This window comes from Coregonus clupeaformis, chromosome 8 (genome assembly GCF_020615455.1).
Source record: "Coregonus clupeaformis isolate EN_2021a chromosome 8, ASM2061545v1, whole genome shotgun sequence".
Taxonomy (NCBI): domain Eukaryota; kingdom Metazoa; phylum Chordata; class Actinopteri; order Salmoniformes; family Salmonidae; genus Coregonus; species Coregonus clupeaformis.
This window is the reverse complement of record NC_059199.1, coordinates 36,864,567-36,881,342: the sequence shown is the minus strand read 5'-3', so window position 1 is coordinate 36,881,342 and position 16,776 is coordinate 36,864,567. Positions and strand designations below refer to the sequence as shown.

At 43.1% G+C, this 16,776-nt stretch overlaps 2 protein-coding genes across 3 annotated transcripts in view; both read left to right on the top strand.

Annotated features, from left to right (window-relative positions):
* The first annotated feature begins 5,864 nt into the window (after window positions 1-5,864).
* On the top strand, window positions 5,865-12,417 carry LOC121572922. The gene is made up of 3 exons (XM_041884958.1): window positions 5,865-5,946; window positions 9,816-10,072; window positions 10,299-12,417. The coding sequence occupies exons 1-3, from the start codon at window positions 5,884-5,886 to the stop codon at window positions 11,029-11,031; spliced, it is 1,053 nt and encodes a 350-aa protein (XP_041740892.1). The 5' UTR covers window positions 5,865-5,883; the 3' UTR covers window positions 11,032-12,417.
* A 2,982-nt stretch (window positions 12,418-15,399) lies between these two features.
* Window positions 15,400-16,776, top strand: part of LOC121571951 (collagen alpha-1(XXII) chain-like) — a 76,518-nt gene continuing 75,141 nt past the window's right edge. The window contains exon 1 of one of the 2 annotated variants that reach the window (XM_041883755.2): window positions 15,400-15,588. The gene's annotated coding sequence lies outside the window, so the exon portion shown is untranslated. Of the gene's footprint in view, window positions 15,734-16,776 lie in introns of both variants that reach the window. The other variant, XM_041883754.2, reaches the window with a different exon arrangement.

Below are 16,776 nucleotides of genomic sequence, written 5' to 3'. Positions count from 1 at the left end.
AATGCCTCCCACAGTTGTGCCAAGTTGGCTGGATGTCCTTTGGGTGGTGGACCATTATTGATACACACAGGAAACTGTTGAGTGTGAAAAACCCAGCAGCATTCCAGTTCTTGACACAAACCGGTGCGCCTGGCACCTACTACCATACCCCGTTCAAAGGCGCTGAAATGTTTTGTCTTGCCTACTCACCCTCTGAATGGCACACGTACACAATCCATGCCTCAATTGTTTCAAGGCTTAACAATTATTCTTTAACCTGTCTCCTCCCCTTCATCTAGACTGATTGAAGTGGATTTAACAGGTGACATCAATAAGGGATCATAGCTTTCACCTGAATTCACCTGGTCAAGTCTATGCCATGGAAAGAGTAAGTGTTGTTAATATTTGTACACTCAATAGTAATAATAATAATAATAATAATACATGTTATGTAACTTAATGTTTTGTATACTCAGTGTATATTCCTCCTCTATATGAGATACACAGTGCAGTATTCACTATTCACCCATAGTAGCAGCAGCCAGGGTAGTACACACCTCAAACTCTTCCTTCTGACTGGTCTGTGTTTGGTCTCACACTAATGTAACCCCACTATAACACTACTGTAACACTGCTGTATTGGTCAGCTCCCAACACTGTTGCCATATCCCACTGACATACAGTAGCCAAGTACAGTATTCACTATTCACCCCATGACAGACTACATTGTATAAAGACTACGCTGCCAAGGTAAAACAAGAACCAGTCTATAAACTCATACATTTCCAAATTCATTCCTTACCAAGACATACAGTATTACAGTTAAAAGATTGAGTTCGAAACCTTACCTGTTGGGGCAATTAAGTTTTACTCCAAGAAGAAGTTATTAATTCATTATTATAGTGCATTAATTAAGAATCACCCTCCAGAAGGCATAGGATATGCATCTAATTTGGAGCTCAAACCCAAACTGAAGCTCATATTTGCTCAAGGCTTCCAGATAGACAGTGGGGCTTAAAAAGTCATTTTAGTGTTGGCTTAAGGACATGTGAAGAGAGAGAACATCTCTAGCCCGGAAAGAGTGACCCCAGACGTCTACATTGATCAAAATATAGGACACTTCAAGCCAAATAAGATTGAATTTTACATTCCGATTCAGAATGACCTAGAGGCAACCGTCCCAGAGAGGAATATGATTTAGACTGGATAACAATGTGAGCGAGGATCTTACTCACTGACTTAGTTAAGTCTCTATCCCTCTCTATCCTTTCTGTGATTATAAAGATGAACTGGAATAAACCTGTGTGTACTCATAATTAAAGCACAAGACAAGACAACTATCGAATTGATTTTAATTCACACCAAACCCTAAAGAGATTCACTGTTGTGCTGAAATGCCACAGGAGGCCGATACCTGTCTAATACAATGTCTGGGTGTAGAGGAGATGGGTGGAAAAGTATTGAAAAAGTCACCTTATTACACAGAAAGAAATCAGCAGCAAAGTTCCCCAAGCTTGGTGTGAAATGTAAATGAACCACAGCGACAGACTGAGAACTCATATTCACTCAGTGAAGGTGTGTGTGTGTGTAATGATGGCAGATATAGGCTGTAAATTGCACTATAAGTCTATATCTGGAAATAGCTGTCAATGCCTGGGAAAGATGCATATAAATGTATACTGTACTGTGTGTTTGCGTGTGGTGTTACGGAAGGGGTTCAAACCCAGGTCTTCTGCACACTAGAAGAGCACATTAGCCCACTAAGCCAAAGTCTAGGCATAGAGATGCGGGGGGGCAGTGCTCAAGAAAACGCTTGTGTGTTCTACCGCTGGATGTTCCCCTGCCCTTTTCAGTAGGTGGGATCTCTGCAGAGCAGAGCGTGGTGATCACTGCAGTCCTATTTATTCAGCCTCTGTTCTCATTGTCTTCCCCCTCATCCCACGCCATGCTAATTACACTGCCAGAGCCACGGACGTCAGGGACGGAGGAGGACAATAAGAACAGCCTGGGTGGAGGGGCGTTGGAGTTTTGTTGCGTCGTGGCCCTCTGTTCAAAGCCTAGAGGGGCGGTGGCTTTGGTGCTCTCCGTTCAAAATTAAGCCTGTAATTTCACCACAGCTCAAATGATCATCTAAGCAGAGCCAAGTTTTCTCTGGATGGACGGAGGAGGGTTTTCTCTGGATGGACGGAGGAGGGTTTTCTCTGGATGGACGGAGGAGGGTTTTCTCTGGATGGACGGAGGAGGGTCTCTATATATCAGCAAGCAGGTGCGGATGGTGCAGCAGACTCTAATGTTATTTTATGTAGGATTATTCGGGAAGATGGTGAATACACGAAGGACTAACAGGGAAGATGGAAGATGTGTATGGCATATGAATGAGACGGTTTGGGAGCAAAAGTGCCTCAAAGAAAACCAGCATTCTGAAAACCACTATGATGTGAGAATTCATGAAAACAAAAAAAAATCTGTTAATGGAAGGGCCAGCAAAAATGTAGGTGGGACAATATTTCGGCACTCAAATCGTAATTAAATGATCATAAAGGCCTACCCTACCCTATACTCCACTTTAATCGATCGCACACAACTAACATGTGATTCACATTACAGACCAAATAGTCTTGTAGGCCTACGTAAATCCATAACTCTTGCATTTAACATGTGACTCACATAGACCCACACATAATAAACCATAGGCCTATAATTCATAGATTATGAGACTAGAACATAATGCCCTGATATAACAGTAATAATCACAATAGGCAGCCATAGCCTATATAGACTAGAATAGTGGTCACCAACCTTTTCTTAGTCGAGATCTTTAAAAGTGTTGAATAAAAACATTGTTGTAGTGCTGATCATTGTCTCTGAATGTACTGAAACTGTCTTTAAGGCCCTGGGTTAGATCAATGCAATCAGTGATTAATATTGAGAGGGACTGGAGGCCCTTCATTGCGAAATCACTGATATCAAATAACTTGGCAAATACTCCAACATCGTCTTCTATACAGGTCTCTTGAAAAAATATAACAGTGAGCTTTATTTGGCCATTTGACTTGTTTTTGCTAGCCAAGTTGTCTAGTGAGTCTTAGCTTGCTACAGTAGCTAACGGTGAGTATCCTACACAGTGTAGCCTAGCCTACACAGCGATAGCTATGGTTTACTGCTCATGGTATCAGTGACACGTGCCAGAACCCGCCCATTATTTTGAAAGCAATTTGCTTTTTATAGTTTTTTTTCTCCTGGTAAATAATCAAGTGTAATTCAAATTCGTTACATAGGCTTCAATTAAATAGATTTCATGTACAGCACTAGATTATATGTAAGATGTCCTTGAGTGTCCTGAAAGGCATCTGCCAAATAAAAGCTATGATCCCTTATTGATGTCTCTTGTTAAATCCACTTCAATCAGTGTAGATGAAGGGGAGGAGACAGGTTAAATAAGGATTTTTAAGCCTTGAGACAATTGAGACATGGATTGTGTATGTGTGCCATTCAGAGGGTAAATGGGCAAGACAAAAAATGTAAGTGCCTTTGAACTGGGTATGGTAGTAGGTGCCAGGCGCACCTGTTTATGTCAAGAACTGGAACGCTGCTGGGTTTTTCACAATCAACAGTTTCCTGTGTGTATCAACAATGGTCCACCACCCAAAGGACAACCAGCCAACTTGACACAACTGTGGGAAGGTGTTCTTAATGTTTGGTCCACTCAGTGTATATCCCTTTTGTTTTCTCAGCCCCTCCATACTGCTTGCTATGAATTCTATCTGATTGTGTATGCATGTTCAGGCCAGTGCTTGACTTGGACTCAAATAGGTGCCGGTACTCATTTTGGGTGCTGGTACCATTTATATTTAGGTGCAGGAACTCCTCAATACCTTTGAGCTAATTTTTTTAATTTTTTTATTTCACCTTTATTTAACCAGGTAAGCCAGTTGAGAACAGGTTCTCATTTACAACTGCGACCTGGCCAAGATAAAGCAAAGTAGTGCAATAAAAACAACACAGAGTTACATATGGGGTAAAAAAAACATAAAGTCAGAAATACAACAGAAAATATATATACAGTGTGTGCAAATGTAGCAAGTTATGGAGGTAAGGCAATAAATAGGCTATAGTGCAGAATAATTACAGAATAATTAGAGATGATGTGCAAATAGAGATACTGGGGTGCAAAAGAGCAAAATAAATAACAATATAGGGATGAGGTAGTTGGGTGGGCTAATTTCAGATGGGCTGTGCACAGGTGCAGTGATCGGTAAGGTGCTCTGACAACTGATGCTTAAAGTTATTGAGGGAGATAAGAGTCTCCAGCTTCAGAGATTTTTGCAATTCGTTCCAGTCATTGGCAGCAGAGAACTGGAAGGAATGGCGGCCAAAGGAGGTGTTGGCTTTGGGAATGACCAGTGAGATATACCTGCTGGAGCGCAGACTACGGGTGGGTGCTGCTATGGTGACCAATGAGCTAAGATAAGGCGGGGATTTGCCTAGCAGTGATTTATAGATGGCCTGGAGCCAGTGGGTTTGACGACGAACATGTAGTGAGGACCAGCCAACAAGAGCGTACAGGTCACAGTGGTGGGTAGTGTAGTATAGGAGGTGCAGGAACTCAAGCAGAAGAAAATGTTTAGTGCCGGTACTCTGTTCCGGTAAGCTCCTGCCCAAGTCAAGTACTGTGCTTAGGTAAAAAGACAAATAATGTGCCATTTGGAACACTGACAAGTACAGCATAAGAAAAAGTTAGCTCAATCTGATTGGGTGGGCCTGTCTCCCCAGTGTGTGGGCCTGCGCCCACCCATGCCTAAGCCCCTGCAAAAATCTACACCACCTTGTTGACAATGAATAAAAGTGGCAGTTGGGTAAACTGGAGGTAAATAATATACAAACATGCTGCTGTTTGAGACTGATGTAGAGATACAGGAACTCCTGCAGGCAGCACACTAGTCTCACATCTAATCTAACCTGTCCAAATAGATTTACACAGGAATGGAATGTGAGTAGGTAAGTGCATGGCATATGCAATAGGCTACCTATCACAACAAGATCACAGTCACTTTTGTTATATTACTCCCATGTACAGCATATAGCCTGCTGCCAGATAGCAAACTAATCTTTCTCTATCCGTTTATGTAGAAATTAACTAAAGGCTTGATTCAATCTGTAGAACTGAAATTCTGCGTTACAGCGTGATTGAAATGTAGCCTAAAGGCAATGTTCCTGCGTTCGAAGACACTGCATTCACGGTAAACTCTGCATACCTCGGCTCAATCGGAAATTACCTTTACATTTCAAGCACGCTATAACGCTGAACTTCAGCGATACAGATTGAATCAATCCCTAAACTATTTTGATATATTGACAGACAAGATCAGGTACAGTCACTAGCTTCCTCTGAAGTTCTCCAAACTCCATATCTCTGGAATCACTACTTGACTTCTATCCAGTGATGCAGTGAGATGACCACAGACTGAGAGATCCACAGTTCAGATACAGAGTTCAGTGGCCTGTGGCGACATCTAGCGGTAACAACACAAAACTACCAGTCCCCATTCATTATGATTCACTCCTAAATGAGGTTTTAACAAAATGCCATCGATTTCATGTAGTTTTCTAGTCAAAAGGCTACAGTCAATAATAAATAATGAAAACAGTACTTGATAACTACGCTGCATGTGGCACCATTGGCATGTGGCGCCATTGAAAACTACCATTTGGATTCATGGTTCTCTGAGCTGGATTTGGGATCGTTACAGATGGCCTTGCTGCCTGCTGACCCTAATCCTCCTAATGACCTCACAGCCAGTCAGCAGGCAACTAAAACCTACTTGCCCTGCCTTTTACTGTAGTGTCATCCCATCCCCTACCTTCAGTCCAGTGCTATACACAGCACAACAACAGCCTTTCCTCATGGGCTCTCGCAGGGAAGAAATTATTCGGCAAAAATTCAAGCAAGAGGATTTTGCCAAACCTGTAAGTATTATAGCTGTATATCATCATCACCTACTTATCCCCTTCTTAGTTGTGTTGTATCTTATTGGGTATATACAGTATCTCACAAAAGTGAGTAAACCCCTCACATTTTTGTAAATATTTGAGTATATATTTTCATGTGACAACACTGAAGAAATGACACTTTGCTACAATGTAAAGTAGTGAGTGTACAGCTTGTATAACAGTGTAAATTTGCTGTCCCCTCAAAATAACACAACACACAGCCATTCATGTCTAAACCGCTGGCAACAAAAGTAAGTACACCCCTAAGTGAAAATGTCAAAATTGGGCCCAAAGTGTCAATATTTTGTGTGGCCACCATCATTTTCCAGTACTGCCTTAACCCTCTTGGGCATGGAGTTCACCAGAGCTTCACAGGTTGCCACTGGAGTCCTCTTACACTCCTCCATGACGACATCACGGAGCTGGTGGATGTTAGAGACCTTGCACTCCTCCACCTTCCGTTTGAGGATACCCCACAGATGCTCAATAGGGTTTAGGTCTGGAGACATGCTTGGCCAGTCCATCACCTTTACCCTCAGCTTCTTTAGCAAGGCAGTGGTCGTCTTGGAGGTGTGTTTGGGGTCGTTATCATGTTGGAATACTGCCCTGCGGCCCAGTCTCCGAAGGGAGGGGATCATGCTCTGCTTCAGTATGTGACAGTACATGTTGGCATTCATGGTTCTCTCAATGAACTGTAGCTCCCCAGTGCCGGCAGCACTCATGCAGCCCCAGACCATGACACTCCTACCACCATGCTTGACTGTAGGCAAGACACACTTGTCTTTGTACTCCTCACCTGGTTTGCTGCCACACACGCTTGAAACCATCTGAACCAAATAAGTTTATCTTGGTCTCATCAGACCACAGGACATGGTTCCAGTAATCCATGTCCTTAGTCTGCTTGTCTTCAGCAAACTGTTTGCGGGCTTTCTTGTGCATCATCTTTAGAAGAGGCTTCCTTCTGGGACGACAGCCATGCAGACCAATTTGATGCAGTGTGCGGCGTATGGTCTGAGCACTGACAGGCTGACCCCCCACCCCTTCAACCTCTGCAGCAATGCTGGCAGCACTCATACGTCTATTTCCCAAAGACAACCTCTGGATATGACGCTGAGCACGTGCACTCAACTTCTTTGGTCGACCATGGCGAGGCCTGTTCTGAGTGGAACCTGTCCTGTTAAACCGCTGTATGGTCTTGGCCACCGTGCTGCAGCTCAGTTTCAGGGTCTTGGCAATCTTCTTATAGCCCAGGCCATCATTTTTTCAGATCCTCAGAGAGATCTTTGCTATGAGGTGCCATGTTGAACTTCCAGTGACCAGTATGAGGGAGTGTGAGAGCGATGACACCAAATTTAACACACCTGCTCCCAATTCACACCTGAGACCTTGTAACACTAACGAGTCACATGACACCGGGGAGGGAAAATGGCTAATTGGGCCCAATTTTGACATTTTCACTTAGGGGTGTACTCACTTTTGTTGCCAGCGGTTTAGACATTAATGGCTGTGTGTTGAGTTATTTTGAGGGGACAGCAAATTTACACTGTTGTATAAGCTGTACACTCACTACTTTACATTGTAGCAAAGTGTCATTTCTTCAGTGTTGTCATATGAAAAGATATACTCAAATATTTACAAAAATGTGAAGGGTGTACTCACTTTTGTGAGATACTGTATATATACTGAAGAAAAATATAAAACGCAACATATGAAGTGTTGGTCCCATGTTTCATGAGCTGAAAGAAATATCCCAGAAATGTTCCATATGCACAGAAAGTTTATTTCTCTCAAATTTGGTGCACTGGCAATAGGACACACTGTATGATGGCTATTAGTGTACACATGCAGTGAAAGTATCTGACATTGCTTGTTACAGTGAGGGAAAAAAGTATTTGATCCCCTGCTGATTTTGTACGTTTGCCCACTGACAAAGAAATTATCAGTCTATAATTTTAATGGTAGGTTTATTTGAACAGTGAGAGACAGAATAAAAACCAAAAAATACTGAAAAACGCATGTCAAAAATGTTATAAATTGAGGGAAATAAGTATTTGACCCCCTCTCAATCAGAAAGATTTCTGGCTCCCAGGTGTCTTTTATACAGGTACTTAAAGGGAGTGCTCTTAAAGAGAGTGCTCCTAATCTCAGCGTGTTACCTTTATAAAAGACACCTGTCAACAGAAGCAATCAATCAGATTCCAAACTCTCCACCATGGCCAAGACCAAAGAGCTCTCCAAGGATGTCAGGGACAAGATTGTAGACCTACACAAGGCTGGAATGGGCTACAAGACCATCGCCAAGCAGCTTGGTGAGAAGGTGACAACAGTTGGTGCGATTATTCGCAAATGAAAGAAACACAAAATAACTGTCAATCTCCCTCGGCCTGGGGCTCCATGCAAGATCTCACCTTGTGGAGTTGCAATGATCATGAGAACGGTGAGGAATCAGCCCAGAACTACACGGGAGGATATTGTCAATGATCTCAAAGCAGCTGGGACCATAGTCACCAAGAAAACAATTGGTAACACACTATCCCGTGAAGGACTGAAACCCTGCAGCGCCCGCAAGGTCCCCCTGCTCAAGAAAGCACATATACAGGCCCGTCTGAAGTTTGCCAATGAACATCTGAATGATTCAGAGGAGAACTGGGTGAAAGTGTTGTGGTCAGATGAGACCAAAATGGAGCTCTTTGGCATCAACTCAACTCGCCGTGTTTGGAGGAGGAGGAATGCTGCCTATGACCCCAAGAACACCATCCCCACCGTCAAACATGGAGGTGGAAACATTATGCTTTGGAAGTGTTTTCTGCTAAGGGGACAGGACAACTTCACCACATCAAAGGGACGATGGACGGGGCCATGTACCGTCAAATCTTGGGTGAGAACCTCCTTCCCTCAGCCAGGGCATTGAAAATGGGTCGTGGATGGGTATTCCAGCATGACAATGACCCAAAACACACGGCCAAGGCAACAAAGGAGTGGCTCAAGAAGAAGCACATTAAGGTCCTGGAGTGGCCTAGCCAGTCTCCAGACCTTAATCCCATAGAAAATCTGTGGAGGGAGCTGAAGGTTCGAGTTGCCAAACGTCAGCCTCGAAACCTTAATGACTTGGAGAAGATCTGCAAAGAGGAGTGGGACAAAATCCCTCCTGAGATGTGTGCAAACCTGGTGGCCAACTACAAGAAACGTCTGACCTCTGTGATTGCCAACAAGGGTTTTGCCACCAAGTACTAAGTTATGTTTTGCAGAGGGGTCAAATACTTATTTCCCTCATTAAAATGCAGATCAATTTATAACATTTTTGACATGTGTTTTTCTGGATTTTTTTGTTGTTATTCTGTCTCTCACTGTTCAAATAAACCTACCATTACAATTATAGACTGATCATGTCTTTGTCAGTGGGCAAACGTACAAAATCAGCAGGGGATCAAATACTTTTTTTCCCTCACTGTATATGTGGTCTATAACCTTTTCAGGAGAATATGTAGAAGAGGAAGAAATGGTTGGTGATTGCATCAGTTCCTGTAATATACAGTTACACAGGAGAGCTGTGAACTAGCTTTACATGAACTACTGTCATCTTCAGGAAATTGCTATTCTGATTAGTGGAATGTGGAATGTTGGTCTCAACAAGACGTATACAATGAGTTTACATAGCAGACAGTTCAACAATACCTTTAGATGATACAGTATTTAGTATTGACAGGTCTACTTTGTAAGTATTCAATACTTTGCTATATAATTTAATCTGAAGGCTTTTCAGTGTTGATTGGCTGTGTTAGATATTTATGTAATGTAAGCGAGTGAGTGATTTTAATTTGTGAGTGATGTGTGTTTTGTCGCAGGGCTTGCCCCGACCAGAAGACCTGCTGACCTCTCAGGCTGAAAATACCATGATGCATCTCACCGGCCAGAACCACCTGCTGGCATCTAAAAATATGTGCGATTCCAAAACACCTGGCCTCCATCTGTCAGCCACACAGGCAGGGGAAGAGGAGGAGGTGTTGGTGATGGTGGGTCGGCTTATGCCAGGGTCCGCCATGCTGCCCACGCCAGGCCAGGAGGGCCCTGCCACCCAGAGGGACTCCTTGCTCCTGGTCGGGTATGTATTATGTACTGTTGGCTCATTTGGCTGAGGCAGCTGTACAGTATATGTTTTTTTTAATTTGTCAACAAAAATAAATGTGTTAATTAATTAATTATTTCTTTCTTTCTTTCTTTCTTTCTTTCTTTCTTTCTTTCTTTCTTTCTTTCTTTCTTTCTTTCTTTCTTTCTTTCTTTCTTTCTTTCTTTCTTTCTTTCTTTCTTTCTTTCTTTCTTTCCTTCAGGTGCAGGTCTCCCCTGCCTGGCTTGTCCCCAGAGAGGGAGGGGGAGAACATGCCCCTGCGGTGGCCTCTGAAGCTGGCCCCTCTGGAGCTGCCCATGGAGGTACAGGAGGCCCAGAGACAGAAGATGAAGGGAATTGGGCTGGAGGCCAAGGCTGCTGCCCATAAGCTGGACACTACGGTGGGCGACCAACCCTGCCCCAGGAAGGTGAAGGCCTGTGGTGTGAGAGGAGAGGGACCAGGACTGGTTAAGGGTACGGCAGAGTGTGTCTCCACCTCAGCCCCACATCCCCTGCCTCTGACTGAAACAGCATCCAGAGTCCAGCGACAGCAGAAGGTTCTGAGAGCGCAGCTTGCCCGTGCCAATCCAATCCAGAGACAGACAGGAGACAGGCTCTCAGAAGATTCTGGTACTACCGTTAAAGGCCCTCCTCCTGCCCCTAGCAGCAAACCAGCCACTCCCTCTGCCTCTCTCCCCTCCAGCGCCAAAGCTCAGGCTCAGCAGGCGATAGCACCACATGGCGAGGAGAGCGCATGCCAAGCGACCGGCACATTCCAGCAGGAGACAGGCAGAAGGAGGCTGCGTCTGAAGAGGGCAGAGCGCCTCGAAGAGGATCAGAGCAAATCTAACATGTCAACAGGAGGATTACCTGGGGAAGAGGCCAAGCTGGCCCAAGGTGTCCAGCAGGGAAAAGCTCAGAGGGCAGAGACAGAGAAGGATCTGACAAAATCCTGAAGGAGGCCAGTCGCATACTGGAGAAGGCTTCCAGGAAGAACGCCAGGCCGGAATTACCGGAGAACCCGCTGGAAGTGTCCAGAAAGACCATCAGGAGAATGGCAGTGAGCAACCTCCAGAACACTGTCCTTTGACCTCTGACCCCTGATCTTTGACCTCTTAACCCCTGACTCCTTTTGAGCAGCCCAGGAAGGAGTGAAAACAGACGTGACAGTGTTAAGTCGTGTGTTTACTTGTGCTTATCACCTGGAGATTACTATAGAAAAGCCCCTGCATCTTACTTTACACAGCATCTGGTATTCAAAGCAGCAAGCCAGTTACAATGCCAAGTACCCTGGCAGGCAGTATGTACAGTACATAACAGAGGATAAACATAGAAGTATATTATGGACCAAAACATATTTTATAAAAAGATGATGCTGGTAATACATTTAAATGCCAACATGGTCACATTAGAATGTGTAAAAAAAATTGTGACGTTTAACCAGTGTAGATATTCTGACATAGGCTATTCAATCTCATATTTTGGATGAGATATGTCTGCATATTCAGGTGACATAATCATATTTGAGCATCACAATAGCTATGTAAAGCTATGCGAAAATGACCTGCATTCAGGGATTATTATCAAGGTCTCATCAGACGGATACATTGGCTTCATCTATGACCACTGAAACAGCTCCATCTAGTCCAAACAATGGCATTGATTAGTAACAGAACTCACAAACAGAACCGCAGCAGTAATCGGATGTTTACATTGACAACAGCAAATTCATGAGATTTAAAATATGCCATATTTTCTGAAACAGCCACCCCACACTTTGGGTACTGTGTATTTAGGCCTTCAGTTAATTATATCATCTTCCTGCACCTTAACTACTTTGTCAGGTGTGCAGTAGATTCCTATTGTACATGTAATCTAAGAATAATTTTAAAGTGAAAACTTTTCAGTCTTTAAGCAGTGTTTTTCCTCCTCTCAGCATGCATTACAGCTCTCTATGTATTTGGTAACAGAACAAGCCCCATCCCTCACTGTAACAAGTGAAACTCCAGATTCCCCTTCCTCCACTCTAAAAGAATGACTGAAGAACACTCACATAAAAAGGTCTACCTTCTGCCAATTGGAACAGAGGATGCTACTCTAGTCTAGACATCAAAGTTTTGAGGTGACCCATTTCCTTTCAAGTTATTCCCTAAATCTGGATTTAGACATTCCAGACAGTAGTTATGGGAATGTAATTTAGGTAACGTATGTTGACCCTTGACTAAATCAGGCAGTTTATCATAGAGAAAAGAAAAGTCTCCCAAAACATATGTGAGATTTCAAGTTTTCAGGTATGTCAAATCAAATCAAGTTTTATTTGTCACATGCGCCAAATACAACAGGTGTAGACCTTCCGTGAAATGTGTACTTACAAGCCCTTATTCAACAATGCAGCAGTCTTATGGCTTAGGGGTAGAAGCTGTTAAGGAGCCTTTTGGACCTAGACTTGGCGCTCCGGTACCGCTTGCCGTGCAGTAGCAGAGAGAACAGTCTATGACTTGGAGGACTGGAGTCTTTGACAATCTTTTGTCAAAATGAACTGACAGTGAGAAAACACATGCAAAACCACATCACAGCCATTCTACGTTGTTTTAAAAACGTCTGATCAAGTGAGTCATATTAGGCAAGTCTCTCATTGACAGACTTGCGACATAAACCCAAAATCAGGATACAGAAGACAACAAGAGGCTTCTAACACACTACTTTCTGCCTTGAGTCACGCTGCATTCTGACAGTGAATTCTTATGGGAACCCTGCGGGAATTGAACCTACGACCATAAGGAGTCAGACGACTCCTCAACCCACAATGAGTCAGTCTGACACCAGTAGCACAGCAACGTCCATCTGCCTCATACCATCAGCCAATCACCAGACTTCCTTAACGTCTCACATCACACCGGGGCTATAGTTAGACTGGCCTGTACTCACTTGCCCTGACTGACTGACTACAGAAGTAACCACAAATAGGATCTCAGAATGTATAGCCGTTATGTCTAATGTATGTACACTACCGTTCAAAAGTTTGGGGTCACTTAGAAATGTCCTTGTTTTTGAAAGAAAAGCAATTATTTTGTCCATTAAAATAACATAAAATTGATCAGAAATACAGTGTAGCCATTGTTAATGTTGTAAATGGCTATTGTAGCTGGAAACAGCTGATTTTTAATGGAATATCTACATAGGCGTACAGAGGCCCATTATCAGCAACCATCAGTCCTGTGTTCCAATGGCACGTTGTGTTTGCTAATCCAAATTTATAATTTTAAAAGGTTAATTGATCATTAGAAAGCCCTTTTGCAATTATGTTAGCACAGTTGAAAACTGTTGTGCTGATTAAAGAAGCAATAAAACTGGCCTTCTTGAGACTAGTTGAGTATCTGGAGCATCAGCAATTGTGAGTTCGATTACAGGCTCAAAATGGCCAGAAACAAATAACTTTCTTCTGAAACTCGTCAGTCTGTTCTTGTTCTGAGAAATTAAGGCTATTCCAAGCGAGAAATCTGAAGATCTCGTACAACGCTGTGTAGTACTCCCTTCACAGAACAGCGCAAACTGGCTCTAACCAGAATAGAAAGAGGAGTGGGAGGCCCCGGTGCACAACTGAGCAAGAGGACAAATACATTAGAGTGTCTAGTTTGAGAAACAGGCACCTCACAGGTCCTCAACTGGCAGCTTCATTAAATAGTACCCACAAAACAACAGTCTCAACGTCAACAGTGAAGAGGCGACTCTGGGATGCTGACCTTCTAGGCAGAGTTGCAAAGAAAAAGCCATATCTCAGACTGCCCATCTTAATCCTTTATTTTTATTAGCCAGTCTGAGATATGGCTTTTTCTTTGCAACTCTGCCTAGAAGGTCAGCATCCCGGAGTGCCTGTTTCTCAAACTAGACACTCTAATGTATTTGTCCTCTTGCTCAGTTGTGCACCGGGGCCTCCCACTCCTCTTTCTATTCTGGTTAGAGCCAGTTTGCGCTGTTCTGTGAAGGGAGTAGTACACAGCGTTGTACGAGATCTTCAGTTTCTTGGCAATTTCTCGCATGGAACAGCCTTCATTTCTCAGAACAAGAATAGACTGACGAGTTTCAGAAGAAAGTTCTTTGTTTCTGGCCATTTTGAGCCTGTAATCGAACCCACAATTGCTGATGCTCCAGAAACTCAACTAGTCTCAAGAAGGCCAGTTTTATTGCTTCTTTAATCAGCACAACAGTTTTCAGCTGTTTCCAGCTACAATAGCCATTTACAACATTAACAATGTCTACACTGTATTTCTGATCAATTTCATGTTATTTTAATGGACAAAAAAAAAGATTTTCTTTCGAAAACAAGGACATTTCTAAGTGACCCCAAACTTTTGAACGGTAGTGTATTTGTCAATAACGTACAATAATAATACTTTTGGTGGGTGCTTATATTTGTCCTGTATTGTACGCATGTGTGAATCGTAAATGTTTTTTTTGCATATCTCAACTCCCCCTGAGCAAACACACAACCAGCACACAACATTGTTTTAACGTTGACTCTGTTGTGTACTTCAGTATACTTACCGGTATCAATCACTTTCCAGTTCAAACACCTCGACCTGAGAGACATGTAGAGCACAGAGGGGAGAGGAGTTCAGAGACAGTTATTGGGGAAAGGGAGACATGCCATTCTGACAGGATATCTGGCAACTTCACTAAGAGAGAGAGGGAAAGAGAGAAACCAAAACACTGGGGAACAATACCACTCCTTCCCCTTTCCTTCCCCCTCCTGCAGGGAACATGGCTGACAAAACGCGATCAAGTAAACATTACTTCTCAATGTGGTTAACAGACATTTTCTTGTTGTTTTAAATAATTGAGCACTTTTCAGAATGTACAATTGCTGTCCAATTCTACTGCATAAGAGACAGACAGCACAAGCACAAGGAGAAACACAAGACACATTAAAGCGTCAAGCACACGTGTTCCTTGCTAATCATTTCACTAACTCAAATACACCCTCACCACCATACAGCAAGTTCCCTGATAGAGTAGACCCATCCCACCACGGCCACCACCGGCCCACCACCACAGTCCTCCGCAGGCAGCTAAGGCAGCTCTTTTGTGGCTATATCTGAGACAGGGTTATGGCTGGAGGGTTGGAGTGGTTGAACAGAGGAGGCGGTGGCTGAGAGAGAAGCTGTGTGCCTCATGTCTCTGAGGGCAGCAACACTTCAGATGGGTGCAGTCCAGGCAGCCATAAAGAAAAAAAACTGACTAAAATATACCCAGAAAGTTGGTCTATTATTGGCCAGGCCTGTCAGGGTTTTTTATATCTGTGAGCTGAGCAGCTAGCTAGAGCAGTACAAGCCACCTCGTCCCCTAGTGAAACCCTACACTTTCAACTGCAGTCAGTTCCTCCCTCCCTCCCACTCTGTCCACCCATCCAAGAGGTTGTAGCAGATGCTCACCTCACTTTTGACTTTTTATCAACACTTGGATTGACATTGCGGTGGATTTTAGGATTACATTTCTTCGCACCTGTAAAGGAGGTAACTTGGGGGATTTATCATTGGATAGGGGATGATGCTTTAATGCTGAGCTAAGGGACAAGTGCACATGTGAGACCTGGAGGATAGGAGCCACACAGAGCGAGAAAGAGAGACCTCCAGTGAAACTAAGTGATCTGTAATCCAGGTAGGAGTATCCCTTTCCTGCAGTCAAATGACCTAGTGGCCTCATGGGTGGAACGTTATTAATATTTTTTTTTATAAACATTTACAAAAATTGTAACACTGAAAATCCGGTGTTTCTATGTCAAACAGTTTTGTTATATTTCAGTCTTCTGTGATGTATATAAAGTGTAATATTGGGGGCAAACTCAAAACTGAATACATTTCAACTCTATATCTGACATGTGGTCCTCTGTAGCTCAGCTGGTAGAGCACGGCGCTTGTAACGCCAAGGTAGTGGGTTCGATCCCCGGGACCACCAATACACAAAAATGTATGCACGCACGACTGTAAGTCGCTTTGGATAAAAGCGTCTGCTAAATGGCATATTATTATTATGTGTTCTTTTTCTTTTAGCTCATAACCATGTGTGTGAGGTATATACTTTTATTTCATAGTAGATTTGTTTAAGACAACCAAGAAACACTCTGTGTGACCCTGATTTAGCCCACTGCAGTAAAAAGTTAAATACGTCTGTCTCATTAAAATTGTTTTATTTCTAGCTATTTAGATTGTTTCTTTAGAGGGTAGTTTTATGTTTTTGTGCATTTGGATTTTTGTGTTTGTGATACATTTTTTGTGAGAGGAGCTCGGAGGAGCCACATGTTTGATGCTCCATCACGAGTAGATACAGGAGCCATGCCCTTCTCTTATTCATTATCCTTTTGGAGTGGAAAACTGCTGCTGTTTTTTACATCATTCGCTGGATGATGGAAGGCAGGTTTCTGGAATAGACATCTACATTGTAGTCCCTAGTCTGCCATTGAGAGAGGAGATGGAAACACACAGGAACCATGCAAGATACAGACCATAGTTTGTACGGGATAGATCTGGGCTCAGGATTGGGTCTTGGGCTGCTAACTAAGTCACATCACAATGTTTTTATCTGTTTATTTATTGTAATTGTGAAAGTATTTCAAAGTCAACATGTTGAAACTGAGTTGAAAGCTTACGTGATATAGGGAGTTTATGTGGTGACAGCGGGGGACTGTGGTAGTGTAAAAAGCT

Bases quoted from the DNA above. Each gene is read 5' to 3' on its own strand.
- LOC121572922 (XM_041884958.1), top strand. From the start codon at position 5,884: ATGGGCTCTCGCAGGGAAGAAATTATTCGGCAAAAATTCAAGCAAGAG. The intron at 5,947-9,815 runs GTAAGTATTATA...GTTTTGTCGCAG, and splicing joins AAGAGGATTTTGCCAAACCT to GGCTTGCCCCGACCAGAAGA. The intron at 10,073-10,298 runs GTATGTATTATG...TCTTTCCTTCAG, and splicing joins GACTCCTTGCTCCTGGTCGG to GTGCAGGTCTCCCCTGCCTG.